The sequence below is a fragment of the Macadamia integrifolia genome, chromosome 3 (genome assembly GCF_013358625.1).
Source record: "Macadamia integrifolia cultivar HAES 741 chromosome 3, SCU_Mint_v3, whole genome shotgun sequence".
Classification (NCBI taxonomy): Eukaryota; Viridiplantae; Streptophyta; class Magnoliopsida; order Proteales; family Proteaceae; genus Macadamia; species Macadamia integrifolia.
The window spans coordinates 8,948,761-8,967,201 of NC_056559.1; the positions used below are offsets into that span (position 1 = coordinate 8,948,761).

The following is an 18,441-nucleotide window of genomic DNA, read 5'->3' on the forward strand; positions in this document are numbered from 1 at the left end:
GCAAACCTTTTACCACTGCTCTACTCTTTTTATTGGTAGAAAACCATTGCTCTACTCGGGCCTTAAACATGCGAGACTGTTCACTTTTCTATATTTAGCTCAGTGGCACATAATATGAACATTGCTATATTCCCCGAATTCACTTTACCCCAGATGGTATTGCCCTAATCATGCTTGATGCAAATCGAAGGCAATGGACTCTTGCATGTTTAAGGCCACGAGTATGATTGCAAATCATGAAAAAACCTGAACAAGTGATATGATAAAAGATGTACATGCTGAAAAAGAACAATCAAGGCAAGGAGACGAACATTCCTTCCTCACATAGAAGAGTTTTGCATTCAATAACTTCTGATCGTTTTGTAATACAATTTTGCGCAGAGAAATGGGGCCAGAAGAGCTTGTTTAATAGAGAAAGGAGAAGCTGAGAAGCACAATCTTAAAACCGTCCATCCTACCTCTTAACACCTAAAATTCAGTTGCCCAATTAGTTCGCATTACAAACCTAGCACCTGCAATTAATTAGAAAACATATTTCTAATCTTTTTGGTCAAAATGACATCTAAAACAGCAGCATTTATACTCTTAATCTTGGTCAGCATCTTCAATCTCTTCATCCTCTGGTACACCACGAAGATATAGAACATTATTGCATCTGCAAGCACAACACAGAGAAAGAAAAAGACCATTACTCAACCAGATGCCTGAAGCTAGATTTAGACATCTAGTTTAACAATTTCATTCAGGATAAAGGCATGGTACTGCAGGGACTATCATAAAATTAGGTGGTACCACATCCCAAATCATCCATGGAATGGAGCCTACATAGGTATCAACTGTGACTGTTCAAATGAGGGACCACCATTTGGAGTTGTGACGAACAAAACTACCAATCAAGGGCTAATTACTAAGATTTTCCTTTGAAAATAATATCAGTCACAGAGTCTCTATCTAAAAGACACCCGCATCTTTTAACATGCTCAAATGCGACCATGTAACTCATCTTTCAGTCATATCAGAAATATAGTTTGGGAATTTCCCTCCTCCTTTTTCCCTTTTTCTAGTTGAAGCACAAGAAATGAAAGTAAGAGAGAAAAACACACTTGATTTTTGGAGCACTTACCTGATCAGAATCTCTCCCAAATTTCCTGTGAACTGCCCATCAATATATTCTTCAGTGTTTGCCAGCTGCAGAAAAGGATCCCTTTAATGATAATGACAGTCGCTACACTCAAATGACTACACTGAAATTATTAAAATACAAAACAAAACAAAACAAAACAAAACAAAAAATCTAAGGGCAAGAAGACAGTGGAACACTCTCTAGATGATGCATCAACAGTCTTAGCTTATCCTCTCAAAGCAACCAAGAAGGTATTGCTTATGTCAGCTTCTTTATTTAATGAAAAAGGCTGGGTATGCTAGCGGTATACCCAAATCTGTGTCACTCTCTCTCCTCCCCTCAGAAAAGTCCCCTATGCCCCTCCCATCCCAGCCCTCCAATTGGTTGAGCCGCTAGCTCCAGCCGGCAGCATACCTGACCTCCTCCCTTTATTTCATTTGCATGGTTTGTATCTCAGATAATCTTTCCTAAATCTATAGGAAAGATTGCCATCAGGCTTTCAAAGTTCACTAAACCAGTCCCATGGAGTTTCAAGGGATTAACTAATCATGGTCAAACAAAATTGACTGAATTTGAATGCACTATGAATCTGAAAGCCATCAGTATGGTAGGTTGCGAGCTAACAAATATGTTTCATGATAAAACACAAGGAAAGGAATTGCATAAAGTTCATGCACAAATGTGTTGAATTAAATCTTGGAACTCAAGGCAGTACCTGTAAGTTCATATATGAATCCACTGAGACGAGATAACCTGAAATTGTTGTACAATAAATAATAAACAAAAATAAGAACAAAGAAACAGTGAAACAATCCAACATGCCAGATACAGGTAAAAATAGGGACAATTATGTGGGAGAAGGTTCTACACTCATACTTCTAAAAATCTACATGTGTACAGGCATATCATTCAATATGCCAAAGACAAGCTTCTACTCCAATATTTTAAGCTAAGCATGCTATTTCAGTACTTACATCTTGCAGATTATGCAAATAGTCTGAAAGAGTAATTTAGTGTAGGCATTTTTATGCTAGCATATTCAAGTGGTCAGGTATCATATATAATAGAAATGGGGATGAAAAAGTAGACATTGTTCGCCACTTCATTCAACACTTCAATACAAAAGCCGCTTGTAAAGCATACTTGAAGATAAATTTGATTATCCAGTTGCAGAAGGAACCACAAGCCATGGTTTAAGAATCAGTAATGGATACGTCGGATTGACCAACCCATATCAGGTCAGCAGTGGCTAATCTGATATCCTCTTTGGTTATTGGGCAATTGCAACAGGCTGATCTTTTCATCATTTCCAGCAAGACCAGCCAGCAACATGACAAGCTCACACCTAAGGCTTCAGTTTTTACCCAGATAATTCGTGCTTACAGCAAAGTCTACACAGCAGAATATGATTCAGTACATTTTGCTCCAAGTTTGACAGTACCATTTCTTAGGCAAAAATATTCCCCTTTACACCAGATGATTCGAGGGAACGTAGTACCCACCACCACCCTTTGGTTTCAATCTATGTCTAGCACTATAAACCTCTTCACAAAAAATAATACAACCAATGGATGACTTGCTTTCTAGGAATAATTTACGAGTACAAATCATGGAAACTAGGAAAGAGAAATCCTTCTATCAAAACAAAGATGCAGGGGAAAAAACATAAGCAATTTATCACAACTAAGAACAGTGTACCTTTATATTCCATTCCCCATTTAAGCTTCACAATGACAGGCTTTCCAGTCAAATTGTTCAAGAAAGGTTTCGGGTTAACTGGTACGGTCTGCAAACCAGATAAGATAGAAAATGCAAAAATGAATTAATAATTTGAAACAATACCATAGCAACTCATTGCCCGAAATAAATAAATTATCAAGACATACTTTGTTTGAAGATACATAGTTTTTATCAAAACGATACTTTAACCGCAGACATATATATATATATATATATATGTATATACGCATGGTGCAAAGGCATCTTACTGTATGATTCCCTCTCAACATGCATGACACGGTAAAAATTGAGGAGAGAGAGATTCCGCTAAGTAACTAGTTTAGATTCTGCTAAGTAACTAGACTAATATAATATTAAAAATTCAGCATTCAACTATCCATTTCAACTTTAAACTTAAAGTAATGTTGAATTAAATTATATATTCAAAGCCTACATCATCTAAAATTAGAAATCATTGTCTTACTCGGATCCATAAGCAATGCTGGTGTTTTTCATAATTGAGAAAAACCCCAGCATTTAAAAGTTGAAAATCGCCCCTATAACCAAAATCCAGTTTTTGTTCTCGGACTGAGGGGTTGACATTTTACTCTTTCGTAATTTGATTTTTAAATTATTTTTATTGGATTCAAACTGGGGGTATTTGCTTTTTAATTCTTCAAAACTATGCTAAGGAAAAGTCCAATGAACCAATCCTCACGTCAACATTATAAAGCCAATGTTGATAAGGCGAGACAATAACAATAAAATCATCCAAGAACGAAAATACATATAAATACAAACAAGTCGAATTCAAGTGTGATCAATACCCTTCCACCATAGTCGGTCTTTATGTGAAAATCAGCTTCGGTTTTTGTTCAAAAATCATCAAAACAACAACTATAAATAATAAAGCAATGACCAAGAAAATCTCACATCCTTCTTCAATTAAGGCCGATAATGTAAAACACTATTACCACAACAAACAACGGATCTCATATATAAAAACAGTAAATTTATGTAAACCAAATTTTAAAAAAAAAATTACACAGACAAAAACTCATATGGGATAAGAATTATGTAATGTACATAGTACACTACTCCATGCAATCATAATCACAACTTAACACATAATATCAGTAACTAACATTATGTAATCAATGCTCAATTTAAAAAATTTTGCTCTGTACACATAATGCAAATCATGAAACAAAATCCAATTCATTCATCAATCTTCCATGTACTTAACATTAGGTTTGCAAAATCAGATTTTTTATTGACAAGACACCATGAAATCTAAGGTTTATAATAAAATTAGTATTCGTAAAATTTTGTTTTAGATAATACTTATAAACATAAGCAAGTAAGGGTAGAGGTTCCACTCACTTTAGCCTCAATCGAATGCTAAAATAGGGGAATTAGAAATTCTGGGTTTTTGGAACGTTGTTGGAGCAGCCCAATCTCTCTTCTAATGCTTCAATTTGATCATAAATGGAGGAGAAAGCTCAGGTATGTAGCCTCCTTCGATCCCCCCATCTTCTTCTCTTTCTTCTTTTTCTTCTTTTCTTTTTCTTTGATTTAAATAGAGGGTGAAAGTCAAGAGAGCCACGTTTTAGCTTCTCTCTCCCCTCCCTACTTTATCTCCAACTCTCTCTCTCCTATTCACAATGCCAAGCTCCTCTCTCTCTCTCTCTCTCTCTCTCTCTCAAATCCCTTATTTTATACTCAAGGCCGTCCAAGTTTCAAAAGGGAAAGTCCACAATTTTATTAGGGAAGCCTCCTTTTATTAAATATTAATTAATAACAATTAGTTAGTTAAGGTTGTTTGATAGTAAGGGCTTGTTTGGCTAAGTTAATATAGGAAACCTCCAACAATAGGGATCTTGTTAGGTTTGTGTTTTTCTCTCTCCTCCTTATCATCATAAAATATCACAAATTAAAGTGACAAAGGCCTCCCCCACGAATTGGCTAGGGTGAGGGTTATGTATTATCCACTTTGTTAGTAAATTGTACATGTGGATATTATGTATGTGTATACCTTATTTTTAATTAATTAAATCAATACTAGGGTTGATATTAAAATCAGAAAAATTAAAATGAAAAGTCAAATTATAGTCCAATGGCAAAATGGCAAATAAGGGTTCCGTGGCAAAAACGCGTTATTCTACAATGTAGTTACATCTAATGAATGATTTTTAACACTTACCAAGTACTGATGCACCCTCAATGGTCTGGTATCCCTATTTTAAGTCACCCTACCCTACAATGGTCATAAGACAAATACACCCGCGAGTCGGATTTTAGGGTATTACATATTGGAGGGCAAAGATCCATGTACCCGACCCTATTTAGATGAATTTCTCTTATCTTGCTGGGTTATGCCACTTCCCTCTACTTTCATCTCCTTGTCATTCTTCTTTATCATTTCCTATTTTCTCCATTTTTCCCCACTTTGTTTTGCACAAATTACAAGCTTACATAACTTGTAAGCTGTAGCCGACCCCATTAAGTTGGGATAAGGCTTAGTTTGTTGTTGTTGTTGATATTTTACTTCATATTTTCTTCCACTTTCTTAGGCGAGCATGACAATATACATTCTCTAACATGTACTGGACAGCTCTTGAATAATTTAAAATAATATATATATATATATATATATATAACACCACCTTACATCTATTCCATTAATTAACATAATAACTGAATGCACTAAAATTTTGATACGAAACTATAGTAGTTATGTGTTGTTCAAAAGGCCAAAACTGTGGAGCTTATAAGATAGAACATTCCAGAAATCATATCCAATCTATAGTTCCAACTGGAATTATGTTGAATCGTAAACTAAACACTAAGGTCCGCCTTTCTTTGCTTCTTAGTCTGCTTAGATCTTCGAAGTTCAAACAAGTTGGGATATTGGATAACCAACTACATTTAAGAGAGTAGACAAAATCAAACAGATAGTCTATTTCACTACCGAAAAATTTTCAGACCCACTAAACCAAACATCATTAACTCTTAACAGATAGGTCAATCCACAACCTAATTTCTAGAGCTCAAACGCACAGATTAAGAGCTCCTACAAACCAATTGTTTAGATAGAAGAAACTGATGAAGTACTCACCGCCATTTAATTTGAAGCAGATGATCGCGAAGGTGCAAACCCGGATAATGGATCGAGACAGTAAGCAAAATCCCCCGGCAAAAACGCAGAGGAAGAAAGCGAGCTCCGACTTATGGCCTGTGGTGGAGGCGCAAGGTTTAATATTCCCATTAGTTAAGCGCGAAAACACACGGAATATTACACAATGACGGAAACACCCTGGAATCTTTGGGCTTGAATGACCAAATTAGCCTCTTATAATGTTAATGAGCATTAAGCGCTCCCATGGCCCCCATGCTGGTGCAGGGCCACGCTGCCATTTAGAGAATCCTCTCCCAAAATTAAAAAAAGGAAAAAGACTTTGCTCGGAAGTGTAAAGGCTGCGTCAGACATAGGGCAATGCCTCATACTAGTATGACATTTCATGGGAGGAGATAATGCAAGGGTGTTAGTGTAGCATATCCACCAATGGGGTTGGTAGCTTAGTGGTGAAACTACCATCAACCCATCACCGCTCGAGTCGGCTGGTTGTGGGTTCGAGTCTTAGCATACCCACTATTACTCATTGGTCCTGCGAAAGCATTGCTTGTCGTAGAACATGGCATGCACTAGCGCAACGGAGAGAGAGAGACACAAAGATCGATGGCATAGGCCACACTACATCTAATATTTTCCATATTACACTTGACTCGTGGTAAATTTAGTGTATAAGGATTACACCCCGTGACACAAATAATATGTCAATCTTGATCAAAATTTGAACTGGTATAAAAAAAATATATAAATCCAATACATCGTGGTGGGTCATATGATTGATTTTGTTTACAAATTAATAATCCACATGGAATTCTGAATGGATTCTCTTTTACCAAAAAAAAAAATATATATATATATATATATATATATATTAATGATCCACATGATTCTCTATTTAATAGGTAGGATTACTACCTCAGCCATCTATGAATGTAGTTTTATTTTGAATAGCTGATGTTGGAAAAGATTGTGTTATGGAATTCGAGAGTAGCAGTAGTTTGTGGAAGGAGTGTTTTCTCTCTCAACCCATCAAGCTATTAGCAGCGAATACCATATACAGGATCAGAAATACTAGTTTCCGGGAATATGATGGCAAGAGCACCCAGATAGCTGACAGATTGTTTGACAGGTTGTCTATAATGACCTTTGATATCCCAAGAGCTTGTGTTACCAACCTACCATGTGTTGTGTCCATGGAGTGCTTTTGCAGTATTGTCAAAGAAAGGGGAAGAAGTATTAGGAAGGCAGCCAGTCTTATTGGTGAACCTGAAAATATTATCAAAATGATAGATCAGCAAAAACCCTTCCAGGTCTAGTTCCTGATCAAAAATGGCAAAATTGATGAATGGTGTTCTCTAAAGAAGAAGAGTGCTCCAATCCTCCTTCCCCTCTCATCCAATAATAACTTGTTTAATTACGGTTCAGGTGATCTGCGTCGAAGGTTAGAATACAGGGGAGCAGGCAGGCATGCAGATATTTGTAGTAGTATTAATCTTATGTAGAGCATTTGGAATTTCATATTTTTCATATACTTTTGACTAGCAGTTCTATCAAAATACTCAATAAATGTCAAGGTTCCAATACCAGGCACGAAACACCAATGACTGAGGGCATTCTTCTGAGTAATGACAACATAATTGGGAGACCCAACCGCAGCATATAGAGCTGCACTCAAGTGTCAACCCACAAGCTGTGTGCAATTCAAAATGATGCGTTCCACTAACCTGTTAGGACAGTTTTAGGAAACTAATCCATAGGAAAATATGCAATGACCCAGATTCAGAGAACAATAGGGCAGAAATAGAGAAGATCAATCACTAAAGAACCAGCAAACCAATGAGGCTGAAGAACTGGAAGAAGGCTGGCCTATACCTGCTGTACTTGCGGCTAAAATATCATAGGAAACCAACAGATTGAGAGCACAGGTGGACAGAAAATAAATACTTATAAAAACCAGAAAATAATATCTTCTCAGAAGAAGAATAACTTCCAAGTTCCAGATCTGATGAATCCGCAATTCGGGACAAGTGTAGACCCACAGAGGGTGCAACTTATAAAAAATTGGGCTTGATACAATGGTTGGATTGGATCGAATATTTGATGAAAGTCTGAGATCAAATAGTGAAGAAACTGCTATTGCAAGGACTGCAACTGAGAAATAAAAGTAACAGAATATGGACTGAGTAATAACTGAACTAAACTAATGAGAATGGAGATAATAAGGGTAGAAGTTTGAGTTTCAGATTACCTTGGTTATCACCCACGCAAACACTTTGTAAGCTGCTGAAACTGAGGTAAATATGAAGAGAAGAAAGAGGGAAGAAGGGATATGACCTGGCTTCACAACCTTGGGTTTGCTGCTGTGAATCAACACAATGGCATGCATCTCCCAAAGGGAACTCAATAGAGGAATAGCCAAAACATGGAGCTTGTAGCCTTTTGCTTGTATTTATAACATACCAATGCTTGCTACAAAAATAAGTCTGTCTCCATGTTTAGGAAATTTTTTTTTTTAGGTAGGTCCCAAGTTGAACTCATGACCTCTTTATGTATAGAAGAGTACTTGGCTTCCAGGTAATTAAAAAATAGCAACAAGGGAGAACTAATGCCTACTACATAAAAAAGAAGGAACTAAAAAATAGCAACTACTAGCAGCTATTGACTAACAACTAGGTAGCAATTGCAAGAATAGAAACTAAGCAAAACAGCAACTTGTCTTCACGCCAGGACCCACATATGAATTTTTGGGCCTAGTTCTTCTTTTTGGACTGAACTGCATCACAAAACCTCTTTTATTTTCTATGAATCAGCCTGAAATACATTCAGAGATGTGAAGTTCATCCATTCAGATATGTATTTATGAACCTCCCCACCCCCCCCCAAAAAACCAATAATAATAATAAACATGGATTTTCAGAGCATTTCATTACCAAGCTGCTACAGTGACATACAAAAGGTCCCCCACCCTTCCCAATTTTTTCTTAAAATGCCTCTCCAATTTTAGCTATGTTAACACAGTCTCTTGTCAGGTTTCCTACCTTGATAATCAGGGATCTTTGAAGTTTAAAAACCCTTACATTAACTGATTGACTCTGAATGATGAATACTTCTAATCTTAAAGGCATCTAATTTTTCAATAGCTTAACCGTAAAGCAAGTAGTTATCATGCTCCTATTAGAGCAGCTCGTCATTCTGTTGTTCGAATCAATAATCTGCGCCATGTTCACAAATAAGTTATCCATATTGACCTTTTATAATTATTCCAATGGACCTCCTATCACTTTCTTGCAGAATGATACCAGCAAAGTTGACCATCATCCAGTTTTTTGATAGGGCTTTGCATCTAAGATTAACTATTAATCTGTTTTGGTTGATCATAATAATCATCCTAGAAAAGTAAATTATAACTAGCAGTCCTTTTTGTTTTTTCTGGATTGACGTGCCACAAGAATCACAACACCAAAGTGAAATCCAAATCATACAATAATGATAGTAGTTGGAATGAACTATGAGATGTATGCAAAAACCAACACATACCGGATTCCTCAACTAATCTCCAAATATCTCTTACATTCGACAACGATAAAGAAAGCAATGTAACTCTTCATCCAATGATTTTCAGCAAGCCATATATTGGCAAATCTAATGTAATTAAAAAGCAGTGAAATCCTTCATCCATTAATTCTGCCTCATCTCACATGAACATGTCTTTTGCACTTCAACTTTTCTAGACCATCAATTGTTCAGAAATGCAACATCTCAATCCAAACATAGAAAGAGTTTATAGTTCAATAATGCAATTCTGAGCCACAGATCAGAGTACAAACAAACATGTATATTTGCTTTGTCTATGATGTGTTAACAGATATGCAAACTTCCACAGTTAAGGACTACCAGAATACCATGAGCTAGGACATGGTTATGGAAGTCTCCCACCATGAGTAATTCATACATAGCCCTCCGCATAGACAACATTGTAGAGATTGATTTAAAGATAGTGAAATTATGATTTAAATATAACGAAATTATGATCAATGCATATACCATGCATTTAGTGAGCATCCATAAAAGCAACAACTAATTGTATATTCTTGAAGTTATATGGTGCTTACTATAATTGTTGTGGCCCAAGCTAGTCAAACCGATATCATTGGAACCCCCAATTTCGAGATCCAGTATAAGGTTCTCACTTGCATTCTGTAATCAGATATAAACTATCTAAATAGGGTTGTATGTATCCTCAGCTTGTGAATATAAATAAGTAGGACTGAACCAATAATTCTGCTTAGGAGACGCAATGATGGTATTAACAACAATTTTCCTTTCTTGTCTTTATTTCTTAGTCTGGATGGTTAGAATGCATCCATTATACACAAATTCAGAAAGCACTGAAGACGAAAAAAGAAAAAATAATATAATTTTATTTCCATTAAGAAACTAACTACAACTCCCACTCAGCAGCTCTGATCTTCGCTTGCATTGCAATATTAACATGTATTAACCAATTTTCTTCTTTCTGGAATACCCACAAAGAAGAAATCGAGATTAAATCCCCACCATCATAGGTGAATGTAGAAGAAGAAGAAACCTGAGAAATCCTTGGCAGCTATTCATCATCGTTGTCTCTCTTCTTGGGCTTCCGATAGTTTTCTTCCATGTGCTTTGCAAACAAGAGCCCGGTGTTGGCAAGCTTCTTAATGTTGGGAAGGTTGTAGTTCTGGGCAAGGTAGACTCCTAGCACAGTACCCGTCATCAAAGAGAATGTGCTCCTTATTATCCCCATTCTGCTTCTGTTACTGATGATCGGAAAGAAAGTTTATGCGATCAAATATGTTAGGACTAAGAACTGGGGAGGAACGCATCTTCAATTTCGCTTTATATCGATAGGAGACCGAAGATGATTCGAAGTTTCGAACTGAATCAGAAGAGCGGGACTTGAAAGGAAAAATTAAAAAACTCTACGAGGGTCAATCTCGTGTTCCCCACGCTTACTTGGAGGGAAGTTAACACTGGCCGTCTAACCCCTTCTCCAAGCCTCTTTGGTTTGACAATTGGAAGTTAAAAATCATGAATATTGATGGGAAGGAGGTTAGGTATGATCTGGCTCCTCTTCCGGGGCGTCGATCGCCTAGGTAGCAGACCTGGGCGATTGACATGTGTCCAAGCATTGATCCAACGGCTCTGAGTGTCGCGCCTCTTTTTTGATCGGTCGAAGCACAGCCGTTGAATCGGCACTTCAGACACTTGTCAATCGCCTTAGTTGGACTTGGGCGATCAACAGTCATAAGAGGATCTTGATCCCTTTTCCAATAGGAGGAGGAGAAAGATAAATTCATATCTGGGTATACCAGCGGCATACCCAACATTTTTCCTATATTGATGGTAGAAAATGATAGGCATACCAGAGGCAACAATGAAATACATAAGAGGCAAGTGAATTTTTTTTTTTTGGTTGAAATAATTTTATTCAGTAGAATGTGAAGGACTCGTGGAGTTACTATTACATAAGTGAACTAACCACGGAGTGGAGAGAGCCCAAGTTGTCGCACATTCTAACGACACAGCCTTCTGGGCCAAGGTGTCAAGAACAAGGTTAACACATCTTGGAATATTGACAAAGGAACACTCCAAAAATACGATGAGAGGTGTTGGATGTCCTTGACGAGATTAAGAAACATGGGCACATGGTCTGCTAGTGTGCGACAGTGGCGTGCCTCTCCTTTTTTCATACTGGGGATTGGGAGAAAGTACCATGTCGGTCTAGTGTTGCCTATGCCCAAACACAAGTGGATGCAAAAAAGACCCTATTACCCCCACTCCATGCGTTGAGTATCTGTGGATGGGGCATGTAGTTATGCCATGTAATATGACAATTTTTCCTACTAGATATCTAAAGTATGGTCTGGATTGATCACTTGCCAAAATCCATACTTAAATTAAGTTGTATACCCTCCCATGGCAAGAATTGGCAGACGGTCTCTTTTTTTTTTTTGTGAAAATTGGTGAATGGTCTCAATGTAAAAAGCATATGCACATTTTGTGAGACAGACTCACACCTTTTTTCTCTATTGTCAAATTATCTAGGAGAGTATATTGCAGGGGTCGTGGGTTTAAGGAATGAATCCTTAACCGGGGGATCCCTTTTATCTCTATGCTTTTCCCTTTATAAGCATTCAAAGGCTCTCACTATTTGAGCTTTGTTGGGTTTTTCTTTGAAATGGTGGCTATCAGTCCTACCACCACTTACTCCATATGACTCAAAACCTAATCCAAGTTAGATTTTGCATGATGTTAATCGACGGATAAATAATTTACATTTATGTCCTCTTCCCTCACGTTCTTATCGGTGTCCTGTTTTTCCTTCTCTTACCTGTGTCTTATCTAACTTGCCATTCTCAAGCTCTCCTCTTATTATCATTGTTTGTAAGTTGTTTTGATAGTAGTAGGCTACTATTGTTGTGGTACATGGTTTTTTTTTTGGGGGGGGGTTTACTTAGGTGGAAAATTGAGGCCAAGGCAAAGGCTCTCCTTCCCGAGATTAAAGAATGCATGAAAACGGGATTTCACTCAATAGATGGTTGGTTTAAACACGATGTACTAACTCATGTGGTGTTAAGGAAGGATAGGATGAACCGGCCATGTCCTTTATTTTATTTACATATTGACATATATGATTTGTAATAGTTGCTCTCATTTATTTATGATACATTTTACTAAGCGTTAGTATTATTCACTAGAAATTTGGATGAAAAAGCAAAAAATTACCAAGGTAAGGATAGTGGTATGTAAGGATGATGTTAACTTTTTACCTAGCCCTAGCTTTGGTTTTTAATATAATATTTTATTTTTCATTATAAAATAAATAAAAGTATACGCTCCCATATATTGTTATGCACCTTATTGAAAACCTAAGCAAAGTCATATACTATTGTGTTGATATTGAATTTATGAGAATTTTATTTTGTAACTTTGGTCACTTCCAATTGAGATGAAACTTGATATGGAGTAGGGACCTTTGGGTCAACCTCGTAGTTTATTGCTATGTGGGACAAATAAGCGGGTCATCCATATCGATACCATGTGGACATGCTATTTTTTGTTTTTATTTTTATTTATTTATTTGTTTATTTTTGGTGCAAAGGAAGGTGGCTGGCTCACTGAAAAACTATAAATGGGGGGAGAGGGACCCAGCAAAGGGCTAAGACAACAACTCACATAGGGGGCAGGAGCCAACCGTAAGGGACCACACTTATTCGCAGCAGAAGAGAATAAATACCCTGCCCACTGTCCATGGTCCTGTCGCTCAGGTGGTTGGTGACTCCGTTGTCCGCATCGTTTTCACTCGAAGTCGACGACATCGACAAGAATCAGAATCGGTCTTCTTAAGACTTCATAGACCAGAAGATGCCACTTGTACATGTTCATCTCGAAACATAAAACTGGCAGAGATAGTATGACGGCCTCTTATGTCGAAATCGATCGACTCAAACTCAGTCCCCTCTCCCTCCCATCGATTTGCCCTTGCCAGCATGATCTCTCATCGAAGACCCAAGCATTCAGTCAATCCGACTCGAAACTGAAACTAATATTGTCTTCTGATGGATCCAGAGGCCTCGTTGGGGTTCCTCGGGACCGGAGGTTGAGTGTGTACGGAAATTTTCGGACACTTGCGGCTGTCGCCCGAGCTAAACCTAATCAGATCGACGAAGGAGAAGCCAAAGGATTATCTCTTGTGAGTGTCTTCTGTTGTTTTATTAACTTTTCATTTTCCGTTTGTTTCAATGTTATTCATTGTTGGATTCAGTTCGTAATGAATGGAAACACTGATATGGGTTATGATGTAGGAAGTCGACGAAAGCCCTAATTCGGAAGAAAAAGAAGTCGACGTTGGGATGGCACGTGATAATAATTTAGCTTCTGAGCGTCATCAGGGAGTGAGTCAGTTGAAGGAAAGGATTGTTTTTGGGATTGGGATTGGAGTTTGCGTCGCTGGGGTTGTGTTAGCAGGGGGATGGGTTTTCACGGTTGCTCTGGCTGCTGCTGTTTTTGTGGGTGCACGTGAGTATTTTGAACTGGTCAGAAGTCGTGGATTTGCCAAGGGAATGACGCCTCCTCCCCGTTATGTATCACGGGTTTGCTCTGTTATCTGTGCTCTCATGCCTGTATTGACACTGTAAGTTCTCTTCTGAGGCTTGTTTCCTCCATTTATACTTTCATTGCTGCTTATTACCACAATGTCACAACGAAGTATCTCTTATGACCGTTTATATCTTGTCTATGTTGACACTGTAACCTATGTTATCAGGGTTGCTCCAAGTAGTTATATTTTCTTTCTTGTGACTATAATGACTTAAAGAAGAACTTGTCAAAGTAACTCTCTCTCTCTCTCTCTCTCTCTCTCTCTCTGCTGGCTTTTGCTTGCTTGTTGAGCCACATCTCCTTTCTAACATTAGCAATTGTATGCTGGAAAATAGTCACACATGGTTTGAAGACTTGGTCTTCAATAATGCCCAGCAAGGATGGGTGAGGTGTTATAAGTTTAGAGGGCCAAAGAAGATAAGGTAGACTGCAATTTACCTGGGGGTTGAAGTGGTGAGAAAAGGCATGGATGGCTCGGGTTTACAACCGATATGACTTTCAATAGAGTTGAATGGGGAAAGAGGATTCATGTAGCTGGGATATGAGGCTTAGTTGCATTGGGTTGAGTGGACTCGACCTTAAATATATTTTGGACTCCGCAGGCACAAATCTGTACTTTATTATTTAACAATTTATGCCTGTTTTTGTCAAATTGCAGAACCAGAATCCAATTGTGACCATTGGTCTCTGCTGAGGTAAAGACCAGTGGTAGGTTCATGACGACAAGGGGAGCTAGAGGGAGGATCACACAAACAGTTGGTGGTTCCAAAGCAGTGTCGGTGTCTACCCTGACTAGGGGAGCAGTTATCAGAGCTTCAGAGGTGGCGGAGGGAGAAGGCGGGGGTGGAGGTTAGAAATGGATTTTTCAAGGTCAAAGGTAGGGTTACCTGGAGAGGCGGGAGGGCCGACAATGGTAACTGGATGGGAGGGAGGTTCGATAAAGGTTGCCGAATGAGAGGAGGTGTGGTTGTGTTTGCTGGCTGAAAGGCGGGATCCTTGGTGGCAGCAGGTCGATTGTAGGAGATGACAAAAGCTCTAAGACAAGGGGATGTGACAATAGCTTCAGGGCGAGGAGTGCATGTTTAGAACAAAATTAATACCGTAAGCGCACGAGTTAATCATAGCTACAAGTCAAACACAGGGAGGAGATTAATTCAATTTCCACTTAGGCAGAGCACACCAATTTAATGGATGAGTATGCTAAACTAATAAAAAGATTAAAAACAGAAAATTAACTAAAATAAACTAATTATAGAAAACGGATTGAGACAAACACTTAGGGGTAAGGAATCCACTAAGAGAAATCGGTCAAACTAATGATATGACATATCAATTAAAAGCACAGCCCTTAGATGGTATGATTAGTGGGTCCAAGACATAGAAGATAAATGATACTAAATCATTCATTTCCTATGAATGATAAACACCACCCAAATGAACATGGAAAATTAAACATGAGCAGTCTTATATGGAGAAGTAGACAATTACGCATACAATAAAATGTCATGAACAATGTGGACTTGACACATATTCATTAACTAATGCTCACACAAGAATCACATAAAGCTATGAACACCAGTAGTTCTTCCTTATCTCATGGCTTCATCCTATCCCTAAGTGTGGAAATTAGTTGGCCATGGAAAAATTAAAGGAAGGAGGAATGCAAGAAACATCATAATTAAACTAAGAAAGTTAAAGAGAATAGAAGTACTTAGCTGAGAATGAAATTGCATAGATCCAATGAAGGAGAAAAAATCCAGCTTAAAAAGAAGACAACTTCCTTCACTCCAGCCAAAAAACAACTTACAAAAATTCCTTAAAGAAAATTACACATATGAACTAAGGGAAGGGAAATAAAATTATAGAGAGCTATTTTTGAATTCTACTAACAATGAAATAAAAACAAGAATTGAAAATTACATAAGATAGGAAATTGAACGAAAGAGGAAGAAAAAGAATTGGCCAAAGAGCCAATTCGTTGGGAGACAGAAAGAGAGGAAAAAAAAACGAATGAATAATCCCAAGGGGGCTGGTCCTTCTATAGAGGAGGGAAAGACCCAAAATTATTGGAGCTCTCTTGCCTTATTTGGAAAATCCAAATCTCTAACTTTGGTAGCTAATCTCCAATGAAATAAGAACTTGAAGATTTTTCCTTGCTTGGGAAATACTGGATTCTTCTTCTTTGGAGAGTCCAAATCACCAACTAATCTTCTACAAGATTGACCAAATCTTTCAAATCTCAACCCAAAAATTTCATAAGGTCAACAGCACTGTTGTAGATCCAGCTTCGACAAGCCTCAACAGTTCCTAATCAGACTTGTCGTGATACCTGCATCTGAATCTGGCGGTAGGAGAGACAATCAGCACTGTTGCAGAGTTCGAACTTGCAGAAGGAGTAGTATTAGGGCTTAAGGTTCTAAGGTTCAGGTCGATTTGGGAAGGACTTCGCTCCAGATCTCAGGCCAAAAGGGGTGCCTGCGAGAGAGATTGATCAAGCCTTCTGCAACCCAGCGAAGTAACAGCAACAGGGAAAAGAAAGAACAGAGTATAATAAGGAAGGGGAAGAGGAAGAGAAGAGGGAAGAGAAAGATCAGAGAAGGAGAGAGAATATTAAAGAGGGCAAAGAAGAGAACCATGCACGGTAGCAATGGTTTCCAACCCAAAACACATTCTTTCAATTTTCAATCAGTTCCCAGACATACACTCTAACTGACACAAGCAAGATAATGAAGATTCAAGAGAAAGGGGGTCAGCCTTAGAGAACAGCACGAGGTCTTCAACAAAAGCGAGGTGGGAGAGCTTAAGAGCTTTGTCTGTAGGGAGGGGGGAATGAGCTGCTGGTTGGTGGAAGATAGGATGCTTCTGGAAAGGACTTCAAGGGCAAGGGTGAAGAGGTAGGGGAAAAGTGGGCAGGCTTGGCGGATGCCTGGGGTGGAAGCAAATAAGCCAACAGGGTTCCCATTAACAAGGACAGAGAAATTGTTGGGGGGTGGGGGAGCAATGCAATTGTAGACCCAATTGGTGAAGGCAGGAGGAAAGGACTTGATGTTCATCTTATTGACAATGAAGTTCCACTTCAAGGAATCAAAGGCTTTATGAATGTTAATCTTCGTAAGGGCAGTAGGGGAGTGATTCTTTCTATTAGGGCAGAGGTCTGACCAAAGAGAGAGGACAAGGCCATGCCTAGGGGAGGCGGGGAGCCAGAAGAGAGTGTGGGGGAGAGGGGAGGAGAGAGGGCGGTCTGAGGAGAAGGGACCTGAGGTGGTGGCAGGGGAGGCCGTACATGGGGAGGCGAGGGGGTCAGGCGAAGGGGTCAGAATTTTTGATTGACTACTAATTCTGTTGTTATTCTAACTAAAGTTTACTAAATGAATGGGAAAGGATTTCTTTGTTTTCTATCTACGTCTATGAACTGTTACCAATTATTCTGGCTGTAGTTTTCCTGAAACTCTTTTCACTGCTTGTTTTTGTTGGACATAAAATGATTCTCAATCTTGAACTACTCAATTTGATAGTCACATTTAACGAGGTGGATTCACTTGCATGATTTTTGAGTTTCATGGACATCCATTTCTTTCATTATTTTCTTTAGAAGTGAAACAGATTTTCATTGTTTGTTTTTGTACTGATTAGCTTTCCCAATCAATGGTCAGGTATTTTGGTCAAATAGATGTTTCTGTGACTTCAGCTGCTTTTGTTGTTGCGATGGCATTGCTTTTACAACGTGGAAATCCTCGATTTGCACAGTTGAGTAGTGCCATGTTTGGGTTATTTTATTGTGGTTATCTTCCATGTTTCTGGGTTAAGCTTCGGTGTGGTTTAGCAATTCCACCATTAAATAGCGGTAAGTTCTGTGCTTCATCTGTCGTATTATGTAAATTCAAATGCACTCTGTTATTTCGTGCAGTCTTGGTGAAGTATTGACTGCTACAGGTTCACAGAGTTTAATATTTAAACTATAAAGTCTAACGCCGGTAGAAAGTGAACTGTTTCCTCTTACATCCATTTCTGATCATTATTCCAGCCCTTTTTCTTGTTTTTCTTTGATAAATCACTGAAATTTAATTGGAGAAAAAGAATAATGAAGTGAAGAAAGTCAGTAGAAAATTTCTTCAAAATAAAGGAGACGACAGCTTATTTACCACTTAGCTGAAAAATGACCTTTATTTAATTTTAATGAAACATTAGTGATGTGTAATGGATACAATTAAGCAGTATTATCTGTCTTATACAAATATCACGGTAAATAGAGTTGAATGGTGGAACATGATTCGTTTAAATAGAGCCATATTATCTGTGTAGAAGTATTTAATGAGAGGAGAGGAGT

The 18,441-nt window shown here is 38.2% G+C and overlaps 3 protein-coding genes across 7 annotated transcripts in view; 1 reads left to right on the top strand and 2 right to left on the bottom strand.

Annotated features, from left to right (window-relative positions):
• Positions 1 to 316: 316 nt before the first annotated feature.
• On the bottom strand, positions 317 to 6,118 carry LOC122073308 (probable small nuclear ribonucleoprotein F). Its single transcript, XM_042637872.1, has 5 exons — positions 5,961 to 6,118; positions 2,822 to 2,909; positions 1,839 to 1,876; positions 1,124 to 1,188; positions 317 to 655 (listed from the first exon to the last, which is right to left on the bottom strand). The coding sequence occupies exons 1-5, from the start codon at positions 5,964 to 5,966 to the stop codon at positions 586 to 588; spliced, it is 267 nt and encodes an 88-aa protein (XP_042493806.1). The 5' UTR covers positions 5,967 to 6,118; the 3' UTR covers positions 317 to 585.
• Positions 6,119 to 10,378: 4,260 nt separating this feature from the next.
• LOC122074941 lies at positions 10,379 to 11,004 on the bottom strand. The gene has a single exon (XM_042639931.1). The coding sequence runs from the start codon at positions 10,756 to 10,758 to the stop codon at positions 10,582 to 10,584; it is 177 nt and encodes a 58-aa protein (XP_042495865.1). The 5' UTR covers positions 10,759 to 11,004; the 3' UTR covers positions 10,379 to 10,581.
• Positions 11,005 to 13,201: 2,197 nt separating this feature from the next.
• LOC122074668 (phosphatidate cytidylyltransferase 4, chloroplastic-like) overlaps positions 13,202 to 18,441 on the top strand; it is a 38,360-nt gene continuing 33,120 nt past the window's right edge. For 3 of the 5 annotated variants that reach the window (XR_006139011.1, XM_042639593.1, XM_042639592.1), the window contains exons 1-3: positions 13,202 to 13,707; positions 13,820 to 14,148; positions 17,768 to 17,958. Coding sequence is in view for 3 of the 5 variants with exons in the window: in XM_042639593.1 (XP_042495527.1) it covers positions 13,393 to 13,707; positions 13,820 to 14,148; positions 17,768 to 17,958 (835 nt within the window). In the remaining 2 variants the exon portion in view is untranslated. The remainder of the gene's footprint in view (positions 13,708 to 13,819; positions 14,149 to 17,767; positions 17,959 to 18,441) is intronic. The other 2 variants (XR_006139010.1, XM_042639591.1) reach the window with 2 other exon arrangements.

Coding starts and splice junctions, on each gene's coding strand:
- LOC122073308 (XM_042637872.1), bottom strand. Junction 1,877..2,821: donor ATGGGGAATGGAATATAAAG/GTACACTGTTCT, acceptor CAACAATTTCAG/GTTATCTCGTCTCAGTGGAT. Junction 1,189..1,838: donor ATTCATATATGAACTTACAG/GTACTGCCTTGA, acceptor CCTTTTCTGCAG/CTGGCAAACACTGAAGAATA.
- LOC122074941 (XM_042639931.1), bottom strand. CDS start 10,758: ATGGGGATAATAAGGAGCACATTCTCTTTGATGACGGGTACTGTGCTA.